Source organism: Lactuca saligna, chromosome 2 (genome assembly GCF_052625555.1).
Source record: "Lactuca saligna cultivar CGN05327 chromosome 2, ASM5262555v1, whole genome shotgun sequence".
NCBI lineage: Eukaryota > Viridiplantae > Streptophyta > Magnoliopsida > Asterales > Asteraceae > Lactuca > Lactuca saligna.
The window spans coordinates 132,901,670-132,922,899 of NC_136418.1; the positions used below are offsets into that span (position 1 = coordinate 132,901,670).

The window sequence follows — 21,230 nt, forward strand, 5'->3', positions numbered from 1 at the left end:
GTTTTGTTATCTATTGGCAATCCTAAAACCAAAAAGATGACAAGTATTTAAATCCATAATTATTTATAAGAAATAATACTTATACTACATATAATGCAAATGAAAGCTACAATAAGCAACATTGATGATACGACAAAATGAAATGGATTCAACTCTTTAACCCATGACTTTTGGCCTCCATCCTTCAATTACATCTTCTGTGAGTGGCATAGTTTTTGTGAATGACTCCAATGAGAACACACTCTGTATGCATACAATTTCATCAGTTCAACAACATTTTATATAATTAACTATAAAGTTTATACAAATATTAACAAGAAAGTACCTTCATGTAGGTTTTGAGATGTGGAAGTGAATCTGGAACTGACCACTTCTTATAATGACCTAAAACAATCTCCAAATGGTATAGTTTTGGTCCAAGTGACAGGTCAGCACCAGATATATCCTTCCCATTAATAAATGGGCCCTATTCATAAAAGTCAAATTCAAGTCAACTAACAAATTCAACAAATAATAGCGTCTCTATTCAATATAAAAAGAGAACTCACATTTTCTTTTATGTGATCATTGAAAGCAGATAACTCGTTAAGTAAAGCTTCTTCTGTTCCATCGTTAGGGTCTTTGCTTTTCAAGAATCCAATATATGTTGAAAAAATCTTTGACCCACTACACATTCCAATCACCAATGAGCAATGAAAGTCAAGAATTGGACAAAAGGGGGATAAAGAGCATAAACATACATGGAAGCTTTCTCGGGTGGAGTCAACAATGGTGGTTCAGGGAACTTCTCCTCTACTGTCTGTGTAATAACATCTGAATCCGCTATCCATTTGTCATCAAGCTTCACGATAGGAACTTTACCTTCTGGGCTAATACTTAGAAACCTACATAAAACTCGAGTGTCAAGACTACAGAAACTAAAGTATCGGAAAGGGAATACTGTAGCGTATGATTACCATTCTGGTTTGTTAGCAAGATCAATTAACTTGAGATTGTAAGGAAGATGCTTCTCCTCCAAAGTCAATAAAACTCTCTGAGTAAAAGGACCTGAAAACAAGGAGAAATCGCTCACAATAACTATACATCCAAATTTTATATCACTCGTGAAATGTCGCATTAATTCATTAAATTCCACTCTTACAATCAAATACAGTAAGTAGTATAACATCTCATGTCAATCAAATAAAAGCAATTGATGAATTGAGCAAACAAACCGGAGAAGAAGGAATAGGAACTTACAGTCGCCGAGCCTATTAGGGACAGTGATAGACGATTTGGCGCAGACCTCGAGAGGGTTGGAAGACATGGCGATGGGGGTTAGGTTTCTTCTGAACCCAGAACGCTTGAAATTGCGAGAATTGGTGGAGAAGAGGTTGAGGTTATTTGGGTTGCAGGTAAGGTGTTTGATAGATATCGTCAACGCCGTCGTAGGCGGATGGATTCTAATAGCAGACATTTTTGGCTGAAGGAAAGGAATTGATTAATAACGTGATGCCTGACGACGGAGTATTATTTTAGAGTGAGTGATGTCGCAAGCGATGAGGTTTGTGTTGACGTGTGCAATTTCTTTGCCAAGTGAGAATGAGGATGAAATAAATTATATTTCTTACAAAGTTTCTTTTAATATACTACTATTTACCAGGTTTGTTAAAAAAAATAATTAAGGAATAAATTTTACAGATTTTTAAAATGATATTTTTCAAAAGGATTTAATTGGTTTACATGCCTAATGTAAGGTCCGAATTGGTATTTCGACTTTATAGTTGTTTTATTCTATTTATTAAACACCTAGAAAGAAATTGAAAAGAATGGAAGAGAAACACTATTATTTGAGTATTCTATGCTCATGTTTGGTAAATCGCAAATATGACACAATGATCAAAGAACATATTATGAAGAAATCACTTTGTCGAAGAGTTTGACATTTAATGATCATATGTTACAATTTATTGTTCCTTTTCTAGTTATGGTCATAGGATTGGATGCTCATCATATTTCTTTCGGCACCAAAACCGATCTACACTACAAACCCAAATATGATCATGGGCGACTTTATTTGTATTTCAACAAAGATAGGCTTTAGGGGCCCCACTTATATAGGGTCCCACTTAATCAAACACCTGATACCTATTATATCTAATGTTCATATTAAATCAGTGAATCTGGATCGTTAGTCTTCATGCATGCCTCAAAAATTCTGTTTATTTTCTTTTACAAACGACAATTCTTCTTCTTCTCCATACTCTGATTAGCGATTACGATTCTAGTCTCCTTCTCCATTCTCGGCTTGTCGGCTTCTCCATAACAACATAACTGATATTTTGATAACTCCTCACGATTTGTACTTTTATAGGTAAACTCCATTGTTCAAAAATCAAAACAATTACAATCTGATCATCTGAACTCTGAAGGAAAGATTCAAAGATCGATTATTTGTCAGCTACTCATTTGATTATCTATCACTGAAGTTAAACACCATCAGTCCATTATTCAAAAATTTATGATCTTTCTCAAACTAAAGTTCATTGTTACACTTCAATGGTATTTTATAATTTTAGTTTTACTTTATTACTTTGTGAATTGTGAAGTGTTCAAAGACCCTCAAATTTTTGGTTCGTCTAGAGCCTTCAAACTTGTTGAAACTCCCCTCAATATGATATATAAGAAGCTGAAAATCCAAGAAACATCTTTTATACAGTTTAGTATTAAAAGACATGAGAAGTGATTTTAATATTTAAATTTAAAAAAGATGTGGATGTTGCTTTCAGGGAAGAGGGGTTGGAAACTTTTTTAGCCTCCAATTCCAATTTCCAATGAAGTCATTAGGTTGCATTCATGTTCTCTTTTAGTAGTGCCACAAATTAATTATTTAACTCATTGTATTTTCATGTGGATCCGTTTTTACTTAAAAAGAATGGTGGGTGCCAATCAAGATTAACTGTTTTCACTTTGCGTTTAGCTAAAAATTGAAATTCTCTTGCACCAAATTTAGGAAACAGGGAAATTAACATTCAAAACTTAATGTCTTCATTTTGTAGTCCGATGGAAGAAGGAAACAATCGCTGCTTTTTTTATTTGTTCCTGCAAGAAGATGATTTGGATTTGGGCTATCGATTGGCGTGGGCTTGGATATGGGCCTAAGGGAACATTCTTGGAGTGGGCAAAATTTTTAAATGGCTGCAATGTTCCTCATCAAGGCTCAAGTTTCTGTTAGCTTTGAAAAATGTTATTATTTGTAGGGGTGATAATTATCGATCCTAACCTGTAACCTGATACTGATCAACACGAAAATAAACGAGTTTGAGCTGAGATTTTTGACCCGTCAATCTGCCGACCCGCCAACCCGTTTATTTCATGGGTTGGGTTGGGTTACGTGTTTGGGTTCGCGGGTCAACTCAAAAACCCGATTATATATATATATATATATATATATATATATATATATATATATATATATATATATATATATATATATATATATATATATAATGTTTAAAAAATATATTTAATTATTTATCAGTTTTGAATATTTGATTATCGTTTAATCGTTTTTTGATTCCAAAACTACAAAACATCTTCGAGTCAACTTAGCGTACCCTAGCCCCTAAGAAGCCTTTAATAAAAAAGAAATCCAGTCTCTAAACTCACAGCTTCGTGTCTCCCATCTCCGTCGATTGATGCATCGAGTCATCGACTGTCGCAGTGTCGCACGCACACCACTCGTCTTTTTATCATCCGGCTGTCGCACACCACTCGTCGTCACTCATGTTTACGACTTTATGTTGAGTATTTAAAGACTTTATAATTTCATTTTATTTGTATTTTTTAATTTCATTTTTAAATATGTTGCTTATTAAATAGGTATATGAGTTGTGATCAACCCACTGACCCACAAACCCACGAATCCATATACTTATATCGGTTGAGTTGGATTGGGTTGATGTTTTCAACCCGTCAACCCGTGACCCGTCAACCCACCAACTCATATATTATATGGGTTGGGTTGGGTCAATATATTCTGACCCACCAATCCATCAACCCAAATCCAACCCAATTGTCCGTAATTCTTTTGTATGTATGGAATGATAGAAATGCAAAGTTTTTCAAGAATTGAAAATATCTCGATTAATACGGAGGATGAAATACAATTAAACCTTTTTAATTAGGTTAAATGTAGAGCCAAGAGGTTGATCTTAATTGGGATTATTGGTGTTGTAACCCTTTTATTTCATGTTCACTGTAACTCATTCTTATTCTTGTGATTTGCTAGTTTCTAGGTAGCTTGTTTTTAATTTTATGTCTGCCTCCCGTTCAAAAAAAAAAAAAAGTAATAAATTGATGTAGTCCACGGTGAAAGTGGCTTCTAATTCGTTTATTTATTTATTTATTTTATTACCTATATAGCATGTGAAAGATAGATTTTAACTCCTATCTATAATCAGACCAAAATAACTACCTTTATTTAAAAATGATAGTTATACATATTTATCAATCATCTATTTATATTAAAGAAGAAAATTTTACATAGAGATAGTGGGTAAACGAGCAACAAGTTGTGTCGCAACTCCTTTTTGGATAACAAAACTAATTCTTTTAAAACCATCTATTGATCTTGGAATCATAACATTACCATGCATGATCCGTTGGACTCTATTGAGTAACTCCACAGCTTCCGACGCAAGGAAACCGAAAGTATTAAATGTAAAGGGTATAAACGTGTGTTGATTTTCCATGCACGCTTTCTCATGTTTTACTACTTTGCTTGATGCAGCTTTTAAAGCAGCTTGCACCACAGTGAAAACCTCACTCCCCAAGCTCACAAGAGGGGAAACCCTTGTTAGATCTATGCATGCATGTTTTCCTCTAGCCCGTCCAAATACTAAAACATCAGCTGATCTAAGTGTTGATCTTCCTTCTAATGGGTTAGTCAAAAAATTCGTTGGTGCCTCTTTCTTGGCAATAACCCCAATGCGCCTAAATATGTTAAAAAGGACACGCCTAACCAGATTGTGTCGGTACTTGAAACCCGGGAGCTCTTTACAATGAACTGCATGCTCCCAAAAGGAGTCCAAGCATGCCTTGCGACAAACAAGACAAGTCTCGTCAGCCGGAAATAAATGGATCATAAGGCGATACTTGAGGATAACACCATACTCTACTGGCGACATATGCTGATCAAGACCGTCAATATGAATAGTCATAAGAAAATTATGAGCATGTGGGGTCCTTAGACACTCAAAAATTGCTTTCTACCTAATCATTATGTTGAAGTGAACTTCCATATCTTGGACAATTTTACTAAAAATGAGACTCGCCAATCAATGTTGGGCTTTTGGAGGAGCGGTGTCCTTATTAGTGAGACCGCTGAAATCAAAGGTCGTAATCATATCATGAAGACATGCCAAAGCACAAACATAATCTGAATCCATACAACATATGTCGCTATTTCGTAAGATGTGGTCTTGTAACACCCATGATTGAGCTTATTAGGCCACAAAAGCATAGGAGCAAGCCTCTACTGCCGAGTATAACCCCAAACCACTGAGCCTAGTTGGTAACGAAGCCAGTTACCATTAAATGTCCCCAAAGAACGGACCCCCGCAAACCACAATGTCCTCAATCGACCCACATAACCCTTTATCAAAACACAAAGCAACCTCTTCCATGTGAACGGGTTGGCACGTTCTCAAGCCAATGAAAAGTTTGGCGATGCCCATGCAAGAACGAAGCAAAAGGGGTTCACTCTGGGGGTCATGTAACCGTGGTAGAATGCGCATCAAATCAACAACCTTAGCAGCCCTCTTCATGGCTAACCTATTAATAAAACCCGCATCTCTACTAGCAGCTCCCCCAATAAGCTTCACCCCCACTGACAGTGGCCTAATGTCAGCAGTGAATAAACATGTACGAAGCTTCCTACCATCACATGAAGGTTAAAATAGCTCAGTTTTCTTGATATTCAGCTCAAGCCCCAATCCCAGACCTGCCACCCTTATGATGTCCAAAACTCTAGCCACTTCCTCTAATCTCCAATGATGGTCCCATCATCGAGGTACCAAACATGAAGAAGAATCTTGGAATTGTCTCTAATTTGATGTATATATAATTGGGTACAGTACAAGATCAAAAAGAAGTGGTCCCAAAGGGTCGCCTTGCTGGACCCCAGTAGTGGACCAAATATGCTTATCTCCAAATACAACCTTGTCGCATATCTACATAAGAATTCAACCCATAAGGAAATGTAAGGGCATCTCATCCTAACCTCGTGAAGTAAGGCCGATCTATCCAATAAATTGAAGGCATTCGAGAAATCCATAGTAAGCATTGCAAGAGATCCATCATCGATCATGACGTACACTTAACACCCTATTGACACTATGAAGTACAACTTCAGTGCCACCCGACACACCTACTCCAAATTAAAAGTCTTTAAGGTATTGTGCCATTTATTTAATTACCAACTCCTTTCATAGCAACCTTTGAGAGCAAAGGCCTCTATATAGTGCCTACAACAATATGACATATTCCATTGTTAGGTTTTAGGAGCGGAGTAAGAGGTGCAGACGCTACAAATTCTACCAGACATGACGAACATCTTCCCCCTTGCCAAATATTAACCATTGTGGTGATGACATGTAAGAGATCTGTAGCTATATCAGACCCCTCCTCACATAGAGCATCCAAAATTTGTTGTGCTCTCAAGTCGTCTCTCCCACATGAAGTTCCTTTAGGAAATGATTTAATATAACCAAGAACATTGTCAATATCTACTATAAGGGGAGGCTCAGAATAAATGGTGCTCGACATGGATGGGGGTGGCTTGTATGGATGTTTAGCCTCTAAAGCTTTGATAGTGTCACTGTCATGTGAAGCAACACCCGAGGAGCACAACACTTTCACTACCATCCTGAAAGTGATCATTTCTTTGGCCTGATGAGCCAAGACCTGCATTGTTGAACATATTTTCAACTAATATGACAATACCGTCCTCTTTCCCCCATGTAGCTAAAGAATTCAATATGCAACGATTTTGTAAGGATTTTTTGTTCCTAGACCTATGTTCTTGTCTGTTCTTAGGCCTAAATACCTACAAAGTACATCGGGGAAGAAGCGATAGCCTAATCCACGATTTCACATACTCGGAGTGAGTGAACACATTGTTAAAAGCTGTTTGCAACACTTGAGAGAAAGCCATACGACACCTATGAGGGATACTTTTGACGGTCGTGATAAGTGCCTTAAAAACACGATCTAGCAGCTCAGCATCCAAAGCCATCCCTTCAAGTACTACGGTTTCATGCCCTATGGAAGCTGTCTTTGAAATGCCAATAATGTGTCCACTCATGCAGTCAACCCCACAAGTAAATCGAACACAACCACCAGGGTGGTGGCAATAGCGATTCAATGCATGAATATTCATGAAATTAACACATATCCATTGACCAAACACCTTTAATGTTTCTTCGACATCTATATACAATCCATGGTCCTCAGAAATAGCCTCCTGCAACACATTTTTACATTCATCGGAAGCAAGGTTTACCCTCTTAATATGAGATATCAAATGAGAAATCCCCTTAGACCCCACCTGACCATCTGGGCAACAATGAAACCACGAAAAGGGCATGGCAAAGTACTTATCGAAGAAGTAGAAGAAGAAGCCATGAGAATAAAAGATAAGCAAATTAAGCCTCGAGCTGAAGCCCTAAAGAAAACACTAAAACCCTATGATGGAAACACTACAAACAAAAGTTGGCGTGCACCAAATGAAGAAATCACCGGGAAGAAAACGCTACATTCCCTTGAAAGCAAGATCGATGTGCTCATAATCAATCTTGATTCCAAATCCGAGAGGGGGGGGGGGTAAATAACTTTAATGAACTTTGTGCAATAAAAGCCATGATTTTGCGTGAGACGTAAAAGAAAACAACTTGAATAGAGTTAAAAATGTGGTTGTAGTATTTGAATATTTCACTTTGGATTTTATCGAACACATGGTGGGTAGTGAAGTTGGCATTTGATTTCAACTTGTAGGAGGCATGCTTGAAACCCATCATTTGCTAACCATAAACAATAAACCATTTGTAGGTGTTCAATTGCAAAGTCTAGACCTGTAGACCTAATCCAAAATTCTTTTTGTAGACCTAAACCATTGAGAAAGATAACTCTAAATAGAGGTGGAGAACGAGGTGGATCATGGGGGAGCGGAGAAGAGGACGACGTCGGCTTAGGGAGCAGCACGACAGTGCCGATTGAGGGACCGGAGACGTGAGAGCTTGATGCTCACGACATGAGCCCGTCGATTTTAGGGTTTCCTTAGTGTTTCATTTTTTCAAATTTGAAGGTTTGTTAAATATGGATAAATGCCAAATTTAAAATGTCTTAAATTTGGAAAATAATTAATATTATTTAATAAAGATTTACATTTAAATATTTATTTATTTATTATTTAAATAGTGAATTTAAGTATTTAATATTATTTATAATAAAGATTTATAAATTTGAATATTAACCCCTCATGACTTATTAATTGTTAAACTGCATCCTCACAATTAATTAGAATGAATAACTGACAACTAAATTTAAAAAGTTTTAAATTTACCATTATATATATATATGTATATGTATGTATATATATATATATATATATATATATATATATATATATTAGAATTGTATCTAGTATATTTATAAGAAAGTTACAACATGTGCCCACGTATGTTTTAAATATTGACATTGTCTATCTTACCATGACTAGGCTCATCCATTATGATGTAGGGGTTTAATGAGGTCTCTATGATTTCTAATGAGGTCGGTTTTCAATATACTTCGCGCTTACCACCCTCACGACCTTATTGCATTTTGAGAATGGAGTTACCAAAATGGTTTGATAGTGATAATGGTCAATCTAGAATATTCTAAATACAAGTATAAAACAAAATCCCGTTTTGTTAATAGAATGTAAAGTTCATATTATCTATGAAAATTGCACATTCTCTTTATATTTTGTTGGTGGAGCTCATGTGGTTAACTGACACATCAATCTAGAGTATAGTTGAGAATGATATGGAGCTCGCGTATCTCAAGTGTATCTTGAGCCGGTAATCATGTGATTTTGCATAGTAATTCACAATCTATTTAATGTGAATCTTATGGTATCCATAAAAGTTTCACATTCTCTTTATAATTTGTTGATGGGGCTCGTGTGGTTAACCGACACGTCAATTTGAGAATATAGGTAGAGAATGATGTGGAACTCGCGAATCTCAAGCGTAACTTAAGCCGGGATCACACAATTTTGTATGGTCGATTCACCATCTGCTTAGTGATCCGCGATGACCCCGTCATTAAATCTGAGATGAACATAATCCGAGATTAACATGCCATTGATAGTCAATGAATCTCAAAGATCTAGGAATTTCATAGTGATCGAAATTGGCAAAGGGATTTGCCTACCTAAGTAACTTTATGTTGTGTTTACGGCATCCATTTACATATCATGGAGCCAAATATGGATCCTAGCCTTCTTAAATAATTTTATTTAAGGTGGTTATTTTCTAAGGATAAATGAAAAAAAGTATATTGGAAACTGATACTGAATGATGTCTATAACCTTATCCACTAAAATCTACTGCTATAAAATCTTTGAAAGGATTAGCTATAAGGATGATTAATCTTGTCAAATTCGTAGTTTGGGAATAGTTCTCATAAACGAAAAGAAATATCATGCATTTGATAAAGCTCTTCCTAGGTTACTACAAACATTACATTCTAAACTATTAGAAAGAGAATTTATCAATTGTACGTTGTAAACTGGCATATTGAAGTAAAATGGAATTTCATTGAGTTATGAGTTGACTTGGGTTAGTCAACTAGTTGACATGTCAATATAATCAGTTCATTTTGATTCTGATATGAACAACTTGGAATGACCATGAAGGAGTCTTGTAACATGTTGTGGTTTCTTTTTAAAACTAACATGGCCAATCATAGAAACTCAAACTTCAAAACACTATCACCAATTTACTATCATGAATAGAAGTGTCAAGAAGAAGAAAGCCAATTTCCCATAGGTTAAAAGGTGATTAGTGTTGGTATACCTAATCCAAGCCCAAATGCCTAAGACAAAGGAAGGCTTATTCTGATACATGTTCTTGTAACACCTATAAAAATCATGCCAAATTTAAACTTTTTAAAACATTCAAAAATAAAAAATTATTACAAAACTTGTTTTCAAAATAGTTTAGTGTCAGAGTATCCCATAATCAAATCATGAAAACATAAGGAGGTGTATGATAATGCATTCGCCTTCCCGTGATCATTAGAAGTACCTGAAACAAAATCAACAACTGTAAGCCCGAAGCTTAATAAGTTCCCCCAAAATACCAACGCCATACAATCATAATCATATCATATAAACAAACAGCATGCATAATGAGCCATCAGCCTGACTGGACCGCCTCATAGGCCTTCCGTCTATATGGACCACTCTCCAAGCCTTCAGCACATCTGGACTGCCTCTCAAGGCCTTTAGCCTATCTGGACCACTCGTCGGGCCTTTGGTCTAACTAGTATGCCCTCTCGGTTCTGCAGTGTATCCAGTCCGCACTGGGTATGTTGGCCTAAGCTGTGACAACCCGAAATTTCCATTCTGTACAAACTATATCACTTCAAATGAAGTTATAGCAGTCACAGCTGATTTTCAGACTTTTCGCGTAAGTTTGAGTAATTCAGGGTTTACACTTCAGGAAATATCAGGAGAATGGGTGCACTAGGGTTTTGTGCAACACTGTTATTCCAACACTCTATTATATTAGACATCATTTTAGGAATAAAAATATTTTCTGCCAAAAATATCTCAGGACTATAAATAGAATTCTGAACCAAATTCATTCATTATTCACATTTCCAACTAGAGAAAAGCCATTTTCTCTCTCACGGATCTTCGGGTTTTTATACCAAAACGTGAGTAACTCTTTCTAGTAATGTTAGAAAGCTTTATATGTGTTCATAACATGATTTAGAAGGCTAAATCACTAGATTTAGGAGTTTACTCCCCAAGGTGTTCTTGGGCGGTAAACTCCCGAAACCGAGCCTAGATTGTTCCTTGTGTTATGCTACTACCCTAGACTCATTTGTATATGTATTTAGGACAAGAAAACAATCAAGAAACACAAACACATGGGAGTTCACGGCCCAAGAGCAATCTTAGGCCGTAAACTCCATTGAAATGGACAAAAGGGTGTTTTTAAGAAACCTAAAGCCCTAGACCTTTACATGGAATTGTTTCCCACTTAATTGAAGGACCAAAGCACATCAAAATCACCTCTTGAAGTGAGTTTATGGCCTTGGTAATGCTCCTAGGCCGTAAACACCAAACAAGGGCACCAAAGTGTGCGTAGGGTCCCCATTAGCTTTAAACAAATGCCTAGGAATTATACCACTTGTGCATGAGACTTGAAATCATCCAAAACACCCATACTTAAGAGTTTACGGCCGTAAACTCTAAGGGGAATGGCCTTAGGGCTGTAAACTCCAAAATGGAGTGTTTCTAGACCTTAAACCTTTCCAAGGACTTAGCCACCAAGTTGGAATAATTCTAGGAATCATTAGGGACTTCAAAACACACCAAACCCCCATGGTTGGGAGTTTACGGCCGTAAACTCAAGAGTTTACAACCGTAAACTCCATGTGTGATGGTATATGGGGAGTAAAGTCACATATGGGGTCCTTTGGAACCCTAAAACACAAGTGCCTTGTCCCACATTAGCTTAGATGCAGTCCTTAGGGCCTAAAACACTTATATAAAGTGTTTAATTGTGTCTAGGATGTCTTAACATTATCAATTAGTGATTTAAGTCTAATTGAATGCATATATGTGTGATTATATGTTCATTAGGATCGTAGTGTGTGTACAAGTCCTCGCTTGACACCTAGCAATCCTATACTGTTTAGTTCATCCCAATCACCAACTACAGGTGAGTTCATGCCCCTAATCAATGTTATAAATGATTTTAAATTCTTTAAAGGGTGGGGAGGGGGGGAATACAAGTAGAAACAAACATGTTATTAAATCATTGATATGTATTTTATAACTGTGTTTATCATTTAACAGATTTCACATACTACAAAATGTGATGCATGAAATGGTTTTAAATCTTAAAAACACATTGTTATCAAATGTTTTACCTTTGAAATGTATATTAAAAATGACATCAAGTCATTGTTAATTATTGTTCAAAACCCATAAGATGTCTTGCAAAACCATTTTACATTCTTGAACTAAACTATGCATGTACACTTATATTCCTATATATGTATTGATGTTATAGTTTACAACTTTCATTTAGTTTCTCACACCCTTGAGTAGTAAGAGTGTATAAACCTACTTGAACAACCAATTACCTTCCAGTAAATTATCATAGGGATAATTTGGAGATATCAAACATAATTCCTATTACAAGGAATCACACAAGAGTCAGTTCATTCATGAGTCTATACCCGTACATTACCTGATACATGAGTACATTTACAGTTGATTACATGATACATGAGTACCTTTACGTAGATACACTTAACTACGTACATTAACATGAATACTTGTATCTCAAATTGCGAGGATGATTTATTGGTACCTTCTGTGTAAATCTTCCTGCATATCCCTAGTACCTCGGGATATCTAGATAGGACCCTATCCCTAGTACCTCGGGATACCTAGATGGGCCCCTATCCCTAGTACCTCGGGATATACGGACGGGACTAACCATTCCGGAACCCATCTGTTAGCAACAGTGGGTGATGAACATCTACGGATGCCGATGGTTATTACTTATACTAGGAGTACCTTTACGGGACTAACCCTTCCTCCACCCTGCTGCTGCTACAGAGGACAATTGGACAATCTTCGGATGTTCATTAGGTTATAAATGTCGTGTTAGCCCTTGTACCTTAGGTTAACAGTTACATACATCGTGTTAGCCCTAGTACCTCGGGATAATAATTACTTTAGTATACATTTCCTATTTACTTTATTTTGTGATACTTTCACATAAACGATGAGTAGAATAAGTACTTTAGTACTAGTCAATAGAAGGAAAAACTACCATTTTACTTACAAAACATTCAGGTCTTGGTAGAAGACTACATTGTCATAACAAAACATTCGGGTCTTGGTAGCAGACTACATCTCACACTGATAGAAAATAAGGGATTTTCTAGGGTTTTTCATACTTACATCAACATTTACATTTAAAGGTTTGCATGACCTTTAAAACAGCTTTCAGTAAGCAAGACAATGACACTTATATACTTATGAATTCACCAGCTTTAAAGCTGATACTCTCTTTCAAAATAACTTGTATTCTCAGGTCATCAGTAGACAGGTACGGAGGCCAGGTTTTGAGAAGACGGAGCAGACAAGTCTCGTCTTTTATTTTGATTGTATATTTTTGGTGTCTTACTACAATGGAAGAACACACATGTATTAAAACTTTACTTATAATGCAATGGATGATGTTGTTGCTTGTTTATTATATTACACTGTTGTGATACTGTACATGACGTCCTCCACCCCTGAACATTTCTGCCGTTCGTGGTTTTGGGGTGTGACATAAGCACAAAGCATGTCCGCCTCAACCCAACCCCCAATCAAACAAACATGTGCACATAAATATCATACGCTAGCTAGCATGTACAGCTAGTCATACAAATCTAACATATCACTAACACGATAACCATCCTATAAACATGATACCGATCTAACCGATCACTAACATAGAAACCATCTTATAACCAGGATACCGATCTAACAGATCACTAATATAGCAACCATTCTATAACCAGGATACAAATCATAAAGAATATCGTGCAATAAATCCAGATACAAATCCGAAAAAGGGCCGACATTGGTGCCTTAGACCCTGTTGATATAGTAAGGAGAACTCACCTCTCAAGTAGCTCGGAAATGATAGTATCAAACTCCTCTAAATACATCTCCAACTCCAACACCTACATCCACCAATGATCCACTTCCATAAATTCCTAAATTACCAAAATACCCCAGAAGTCAACTGATCAATCCCTTGGTCAAAGTCAAAGTCGAAGTCAAAGTCAACGGTCAAGGTCAACAGCCCATGTTGACCCAACTCGTCGAGTCCTTCCAGAATTTGAGAAATTGTGAAAACCCTAGTTGACTCGCCGAGTTTCTAGACAACTCGTCGAGTCCATGCGTGTCTAAAAGTCGGGAAAACCCTAACTGACTCGTCGAGTCCATGTAGAAACCAACAACGGCCAATATTCATCGGACTCATCAACTTGACCATGAAACTCGTCGATTCGATTCAGTCAATTTCTCATACAGATGTTTTACTTTAAACAAATTCTCCAAATTATAGATCTAGGCTCCTAGGGTGTGATTATCATGTAAAGTTGGTAACTTTACGTGCATGCAAAATTCCATGAAGCTAAAACACTCATAACTAGCCTTAGAATAAGGTTTTGGACATGAAGGAGAGCCAAAGCTTCATAAAGCTTGAGGCTTTATGTCCATAAGGGCCTAGAGGAGTCTAAATCTGAAACTATGGCCTTGTGACAAGCTTAAATCCAAAAGTAACTCCACTTTTGCACCAAAATGCCCATCTTCTTACTTAAGAAGAGATTTAATAAATGGAAGACCAGGGTAAAGGATTTTTACCTTAAAATGCAAGCCAAGACAATGTAATTACTAGATCTACCCTCTTTTTCTCGTTCCAAGCTTCTTCAATCACAAGCACCAAAAACACACTTTAGCCTCTCAAACTCTCAAGAACAAGGTTTAGACTGATTAGGGTTTCTTTTGGCCGTCAAAAGGTGGTAAGGGTCCTGGAGGAAAGGACTTAAGGTCCTTTAAATAGTGTGTAAATCCTAAAAATTTAGGGTCTCCATGCATAGCCTCTACTCGTCGAGTCAGGGCCCTCCGACTCATCAAGTAGGAGTCAAAAACCACGCGAGATGACTAGGTTCGACACGACGAGTTGGGGCCTCCAACTTATCGAGTTCATTCAAACAAATAAATAAAAAGCTTTTAAAATATACCTGGGAGTCAGGGTGTTACAGTTCTGGTAACTATTCGTTTCCATAATAAGAAAGGACTTAGAAAGCATACATGCCCAAAATATATATTTGAGTCAAAAGGACTGAAACATGAAGAAGTTAAATTTGATCATGGATCACAAGCCCTTGATACTTTCTATAGGATCAAAAGATAACTAGTTCTCCCATGTTAGGTGTTCAATCAAATATATGGATTTATAATGCCATTGGAACATTATTTCAAATCCTTGAGTGTTTTACTAAGGATTAAGTACTGATATTTGCAAGAATGTGTAGTGACTAAAATGAAGTAAGAAGACTGAAACATGGAGAAGATAATTTGATCACGAATGTCAAGCCCTTGCTACTATTCATGGGATTAAAAGACAATTCTTCTAAATGTTTAGTCTATGGTACTATAACTGAAATTGTTTATACTATGATTCATGAGATAGTTTTGACTTATTTAAATATGGAGCATTCTAACATGTTAAAAGAAAGTCATGAAATCTATGATGTAAGTATAGTAACAATAGTTCAAAGTTGATTCAAATATTTGAATAAGATTATTATTGTGTGAATATCTGTCTAAATTAGTTTACCTAATGGATCGTTCAGATTGACCACAATACGTACTGATTCAAATAAATCCAAAAGCTTTGGGTGAAGTATATTTTTGGAATCATAGTCTTGGATACATAAATGAAAAATACATTACCAAGTATCCAGTTGGATCGGATTTTAGATATTATTTGACCTCGAGTCTCATGATAAATGCAAATCTTGTTTATCAAGATACATGATGAATACATCACTGGGTGATGAGAATATCTATCGGAATTAGTTTGAACTCATGGACCGTTCAGATTAACTACGATACATGGTAAGACCAACTTCATATGAATGTGAGTTTGGAGCCTTTCAAGTGTTTAGAGCTCTCATAAAGCAAAGTTAAGAATCAAATGGGCAATAAGATGAGATACTCATAGTGAGAATCTCAGTCCAAACTTTATCGATCATCTAAGAAATTGTGAAAAAATCTCATGAGTTGTCTCCACCCATAACACTATCACTTGGAGTGTTAGTTGGATAGAGAAACAAATCGTTCATTGATTTTGTACTAGATGAGTCGTACTATTCTTACTAACAATTTATGGATTATAACATGAATAGTGTTACCATAAGTATTTTGGTCTTGTACCAACTGAGAAGGTTTATGAAACACTCTATTATATGTGAATTGACATTCATTCCTCACTAGCACATATGGGAGTTTACGATTTTCAGGCTTACACTCGTTGTGAAGCGCTCAACAATCTAGAACTTATAATAGAGATGTGTTATCTCGTTGGAGATCCCATCAAGCATTTGGATAATTGTTTAACAAACTTTTTGAGAACAAAATGTATGTTGCTCGAAGGGCAGTCTTCTAAGAGAGGGAGTTGATTTACAAAAGGGCTAGTGGGAGCCACATTGATCTTGATAAGATTCAAGAGTCAACCAACAAAGAACCAAAAGTTGGACCTAACATTCAATTCGAAATTGAAAGAGCTATTGATGAAACTGATATATTTCCACCTCTTCCTTATAGGTAATACAGAGGATATCATACACTTATTTATATAAAAGTTTATATTACTGAGGTAAACGAGTCATTAGTATGGAGCAATCAGAGTGTACCATTTATCGGAAGCTATGGTAGGCCCTAAAGGCCATGACATGGAAGGAGGAAATAGAGAGCGAGATTTAGTCCATGTATGTGAAAACTTTCTAGATCAAGCACATAATCAACCCAAGACAGGTTGTAAAGGATGTGTAAGCCTAATAAGTTCATTTACGGAACGAAATAAGCATTTCGCAAGTGGGATCATTATTTTATGATAAAGTTCAAAGAGTTTGAATTTTGAGAAATAAAGATGAGCCATACATGTGTCAAAGATAGTGGGAGTAATTAGAATATTTGTTTTAATGAAAAAGTTCAAGGAGTTTGAATTTCAAGAAACATAGATAACCCATATATATATATATATATGTGTGTGTGTGTGTGTGTGTGTGTCAATGCTAGTGAGAGCATTGTAGTCACTCTTGTATTATACATAGATAATGCACAACGCATAGGAAACTATATTGTAACTTACCAAGTGTAAAAACTTGGCTTGGTATGAGAATTGCTTCACTATGATACACATGGGAGATACAAGACACATACATAATAAGGATCTATGGAGATAGATCAAAGTTATTCGTTTGATTAAACAAAAGTATATAGAATCTTGAGGAAACTCAACATACAAAACTCAAAAAGGAGTTTGTGCTTAATATGGTATGGCATTGAGTGATGCTAATGTCCTAGTTCTACTATTGATCTAGAGGTTATGAGTCGTGTCCCACATGATTGCGCTACAGGATCGATTATATATGCCATGACATGTACTAGATCTGATGACTCCTATGCCTTGATCACGACAAATTGAATTAGATCAATTTGGCAAGAATCACCGAATCAAGATCAAGAAAATTCTTAAGTGTCTTAATAGGAAAAAGGAAATTATCTTGATAATATGGAAGAGATCATTGTAAAAGTTACATTGATGCTCAGTTCCACACTGATAAGGCGATTCCGTTAGAATCGAAATTCGTGCTTTTACAGATGGGTGATGTATTAGCATGGAAGAGTACCAAGTAATACACCATACTGGATTTGACAAACTTAGAGTATATTACATTTGGTGAAATTGCAAAGAAGACAATGTGACTGAAAGAGATTCATTAATGATATCATTGATGGTCCTTTTGGAGGATTTTATGACTATAAGGGTGAACTTACCTCGAGTATGGATCCAAGTCACACAAGCTCACAAGACACATACTCAGTAAGTACCATCACATTTGATAATGAGTTAACGCAAAGACATCATGGTCAATAAGTCATATCGAAAGATAATATTGTCAATCCATTCCATAAGCCAATTTCACTGACCAAGGCTGACAGTCAGACAAAGTCGAGAGGCATTAGATTTGTAAATGAATTGGCTTAAGTGCTCTTAGATTAGTTTGTTTTAACCTTGAGAACTTAATCATTATAAGTGTTAATTCTATTCATAGATTATTAAGTGGAGATCTTAATATATGATAGAGTTCAGTCATTTTGATTAGCTTATCACTGTGTTCTCCTTTTGCATGTTTGGAACCCATTTCCCGAGTATTAATTCACTCAAAACGTCTAGAGTCAGTCATAATCTTAGAAGTAAGTAGTGATTCAAGATTGTCATGAGCATTAGTGGATTGTCCATAGTGATTGGACATAACATAGATATTGCACTAACACTCATGAGTACTTAATAGAGATTTATGTATTGGACCAACCCGCGCTTATAGATTACTTCGTGGATCTAGTCATGAGTAATTCTAAGATGATAATATATTCTATTCTTCAAACCTAGATACATGTGGGGGTTTTCTCTATGATTCTATTATACATTGTTCTATTCCAACGCTATCCATAACTGGTAGTTATAAAGGGTATGCCCATGTGTGGCATGATGAAATAGACAAAAACTATGTAGTCAAAGTTTATTTGTTCCTTCTGCCTTAACAAGAGAAGTGATATCTATGGGTCCCTCAATGATTTGGTGATGACATCTGAAGTGCTTGTCCGATCCCTGACTGGAATTGATGTGTTCAATTTAGTAGTCAGATGCAGTCGTCACAAATCTATATCGAGAAACATAATCTTGAATTCTGAGATTGACCATTATCCATGTCTCGAGTTCATACAAATATCATAGAACGAAAGGATAGTTGATCATTTATCTAAGAGATGAATCTTGATTAGATCAAGAGTTCGGTAGTTGCATTGGATGACTAATTCTCAATTGATTATTGAAGAAATATTGGTCCTTGTATAGTTGATGACTTATTTAAGTAAGAGACTGTTGGAAAGTGTGTCCAAGTTCATTAACTATTGGTGATATTTCTAATAATAACAGGGTCCTTTTGGGTTGCCCTCAAGACCCAAATTGAGTAGAATAAATAAAAGTGAAATTGGTTTATTAATTACTATGGTTAATAATTAATTAGAAACTAGTTGGAAATATATTTTGGGTATTAATTAATAGTTTAATTAATCAAAGGGTTGAATATTCAATTAATCAATAGTTGGTTGATCAGGAATATTCCACAACCCTAAGAAGAAGGGTGATGGATGAAAATTCTCTTAGGATAAAGGAAAACTCGTTCTTAGGGTTATCCATCCCACATGGGCTTGAGGATAGAACGCTGGAAGGTATCTAAGGTTATAAATAGGGCCTTAGAGATTCATTCTTCCTTGCTCATTCTTGGCTTGAAGTTTTGCCTCTTCTTCCTCCTCCTATAGGAACGATTTCTAACACTCTTAGGGTTTGTAAAATTGACCCTTCTCCTAGTTATTTTTATTCCACTCTTTGGTTTCATTGGGTGTGATACCATTAGAGGGATTCCATTTTGGGGCCTCTCATCTAAGAAACTTCATGGAGGATCAAAATCTCAAACATGGAGATCAAGGGCTACATAAGAGGTATGTTTTCTTCTTTGTTCTTATGTTTTTCATAGGGTAGATGTAATTAGCATGAAACCATAGATTTAGAGGTTGCGTGTACACTTAGGTATATCGTTGTTTCGATTTTTTTTGCTACCTATTTTAGAGTGTATTTGATGTATAGAAAACCTAACAAAAAGTTGGGGCCTATGTATATTGGTCCATTCAGGGTTGTTGAATGGGTGGCAGGGTTGTGTACCAATTGGATTTACCCACACGAGCTCATTCAGATTCATAGCACGTTCCACGTCTCTCAGCTGCCGAACAAGGAATTAGGCTTGGTAAAGGTGTAATGGTAGCACTAGAAACCCAAAAAGAGATGAGAGAGCATTACCCATAATTGTTTGTAGCGGAGGACTTCGAGGAGGAAGTTTGATACAAGTGTGAAAGAGTTGTAACACCTGTATCGGGTATAAGCTAATCAATATAATTTAAAGTCTTCATTTTGGTGGCCACGGCGTGGTGGAGCCTCACCACAACATGACAATATTTTAAGGACCGTGGGATTTAAGGACCAACAACGACGTAGCTATAGGTGCCACGACGTGGTAGCTGATTTTAATGAAACCCTAATTTTTAGGCTATATAAAGGAATGATGGGGAAAGGGTTTGCTCATCCTCAACCTCCATCAGCCTCCTAAAGCTCTGAAGAAACCCTAACATATTTCCTCCATTGTTGAAGCTCTCTTTGGCATTCTTGGAAGTTCTTGAAGGAAGAAGGAGAAGAAAGTGAGCTTTTATTCAACAAGCAAGTCTTCATACTTCACCCTAGCACTCTTTTGGACCCTTGTAAGAGTCTAAGATACAATCTTTATCATGTTAGGTTGCTAGATCCTGAATTTTACCCCATAAACTCCTTGTCCTTGTTAGTTGGAGTGGTGAGATCTCATAAAGCTTGCAACTTTATGAATGTGAGGTGCATTTGGTGTGGTTGTTGGTTTGGATCTGAAGTATAACTGATTTTTTGTGCCATGCATAAGTTTGAAGCCTCTTTATCACTATTAATGACCTAAAATGGAGGAGACTTTCATTGGATATGCATGTCCATAAAGCAACCGAATTTATGACTCTTAAGGTGAAGGAAAACCCTTCTGGAATGTTTAGATTTGTGTCCTTTGTGATTAAGGACTTAATGGTTAAGTTGTACTTCTTGTTGACCTTTAGAACCTAGGGTTAGAGATCTTGTCTTTGTAGAGTGCCTTAATGGATAAATTTGGAAACTTTATCCATCAAGACGTTGGGAAGGGCTAGATCTGGGCTTTTGGGCCCTTGAAAACGAGTTAAATGCAACTTAACTCGAATAAGCCATTCATACTGGTCCCCATGACATGACGCTGGGACGCCATAATGTGACGACCAGAGACCAGTCGACTATCTTGTCAATTTGTGCCCACGATGTGGCCAAGAAGGCCACAACGTGGAAGGGGTGTTGATGACATTGACTTTGTCTTTGATCGTTGACTCTTTGACCTAAGTTGACTTTTGGCCAACTCTTAGTTTTTGCAAAGCGGATGAAGGGTGTACCTTGTATGATTGTCTAGGTGGTGTATAACACATGTGTTTCGGCAGTGAGAGTAGTAGTAGC

General features: G+C 36.5%; 1 protein-coding gene across 1 annotated transcript; it reads right to left on the reverse strand.

Annotated features, from left to right (window-relative positions):
* Positions 1 to 44: 44 nt before the first annotated feature.
* Positions 45 to 1,511, reverse strand: DHAR3 (dehydroascorbate reductase 1). Its single transcript, XM_078980268.1, has 6 exons — positions 1,240 to 1,511; positions 957 to 1,047; positions 741 to 884; positions 549 to 666; positions 326 to 466; positions 45 to 243 (listed from the first exon to the last, which is right to left on the reverse strand). The coding sequence occupies exons 1-6, from the start codon at positions 1,454 to 1,456 to the stop codon at positions 157 to 159; spliced, it is 798 nt and encodes a 265-aa protein (XP_078836394.1). The 5' UTR covers positions 1,457 to 1,511; the 3' UTR covers positions 45 to 156.
* Between the last annotated feature and the right edge of the window lie 19,719 nt (positions 1,512 to 21,230).

Bases quoted from the DNA above. Each gene is read 5' to 3' on its own strand.
- DHAR3 (XM_078980268.1), bottom strand. From the start codon at position 1,456: ATGTCTGCTATTAGAATCCATCCGCCTACGACGGCGTTGACGATATCT. The intron at 885-956 runs GTAATCATACGC...AGTTTTATGTAG, and splicing joins CTTGCTAACAAACCAGAATG to GTTTCTAAGTATTAGCCCAG. The intron at 667-740 runs GTATGTTTATGC...TGGAATGTGTAG, and splicing joins CCACCCGAGAAAGCTTCCAT to TGGGTCAAAGATTTTTTCAA.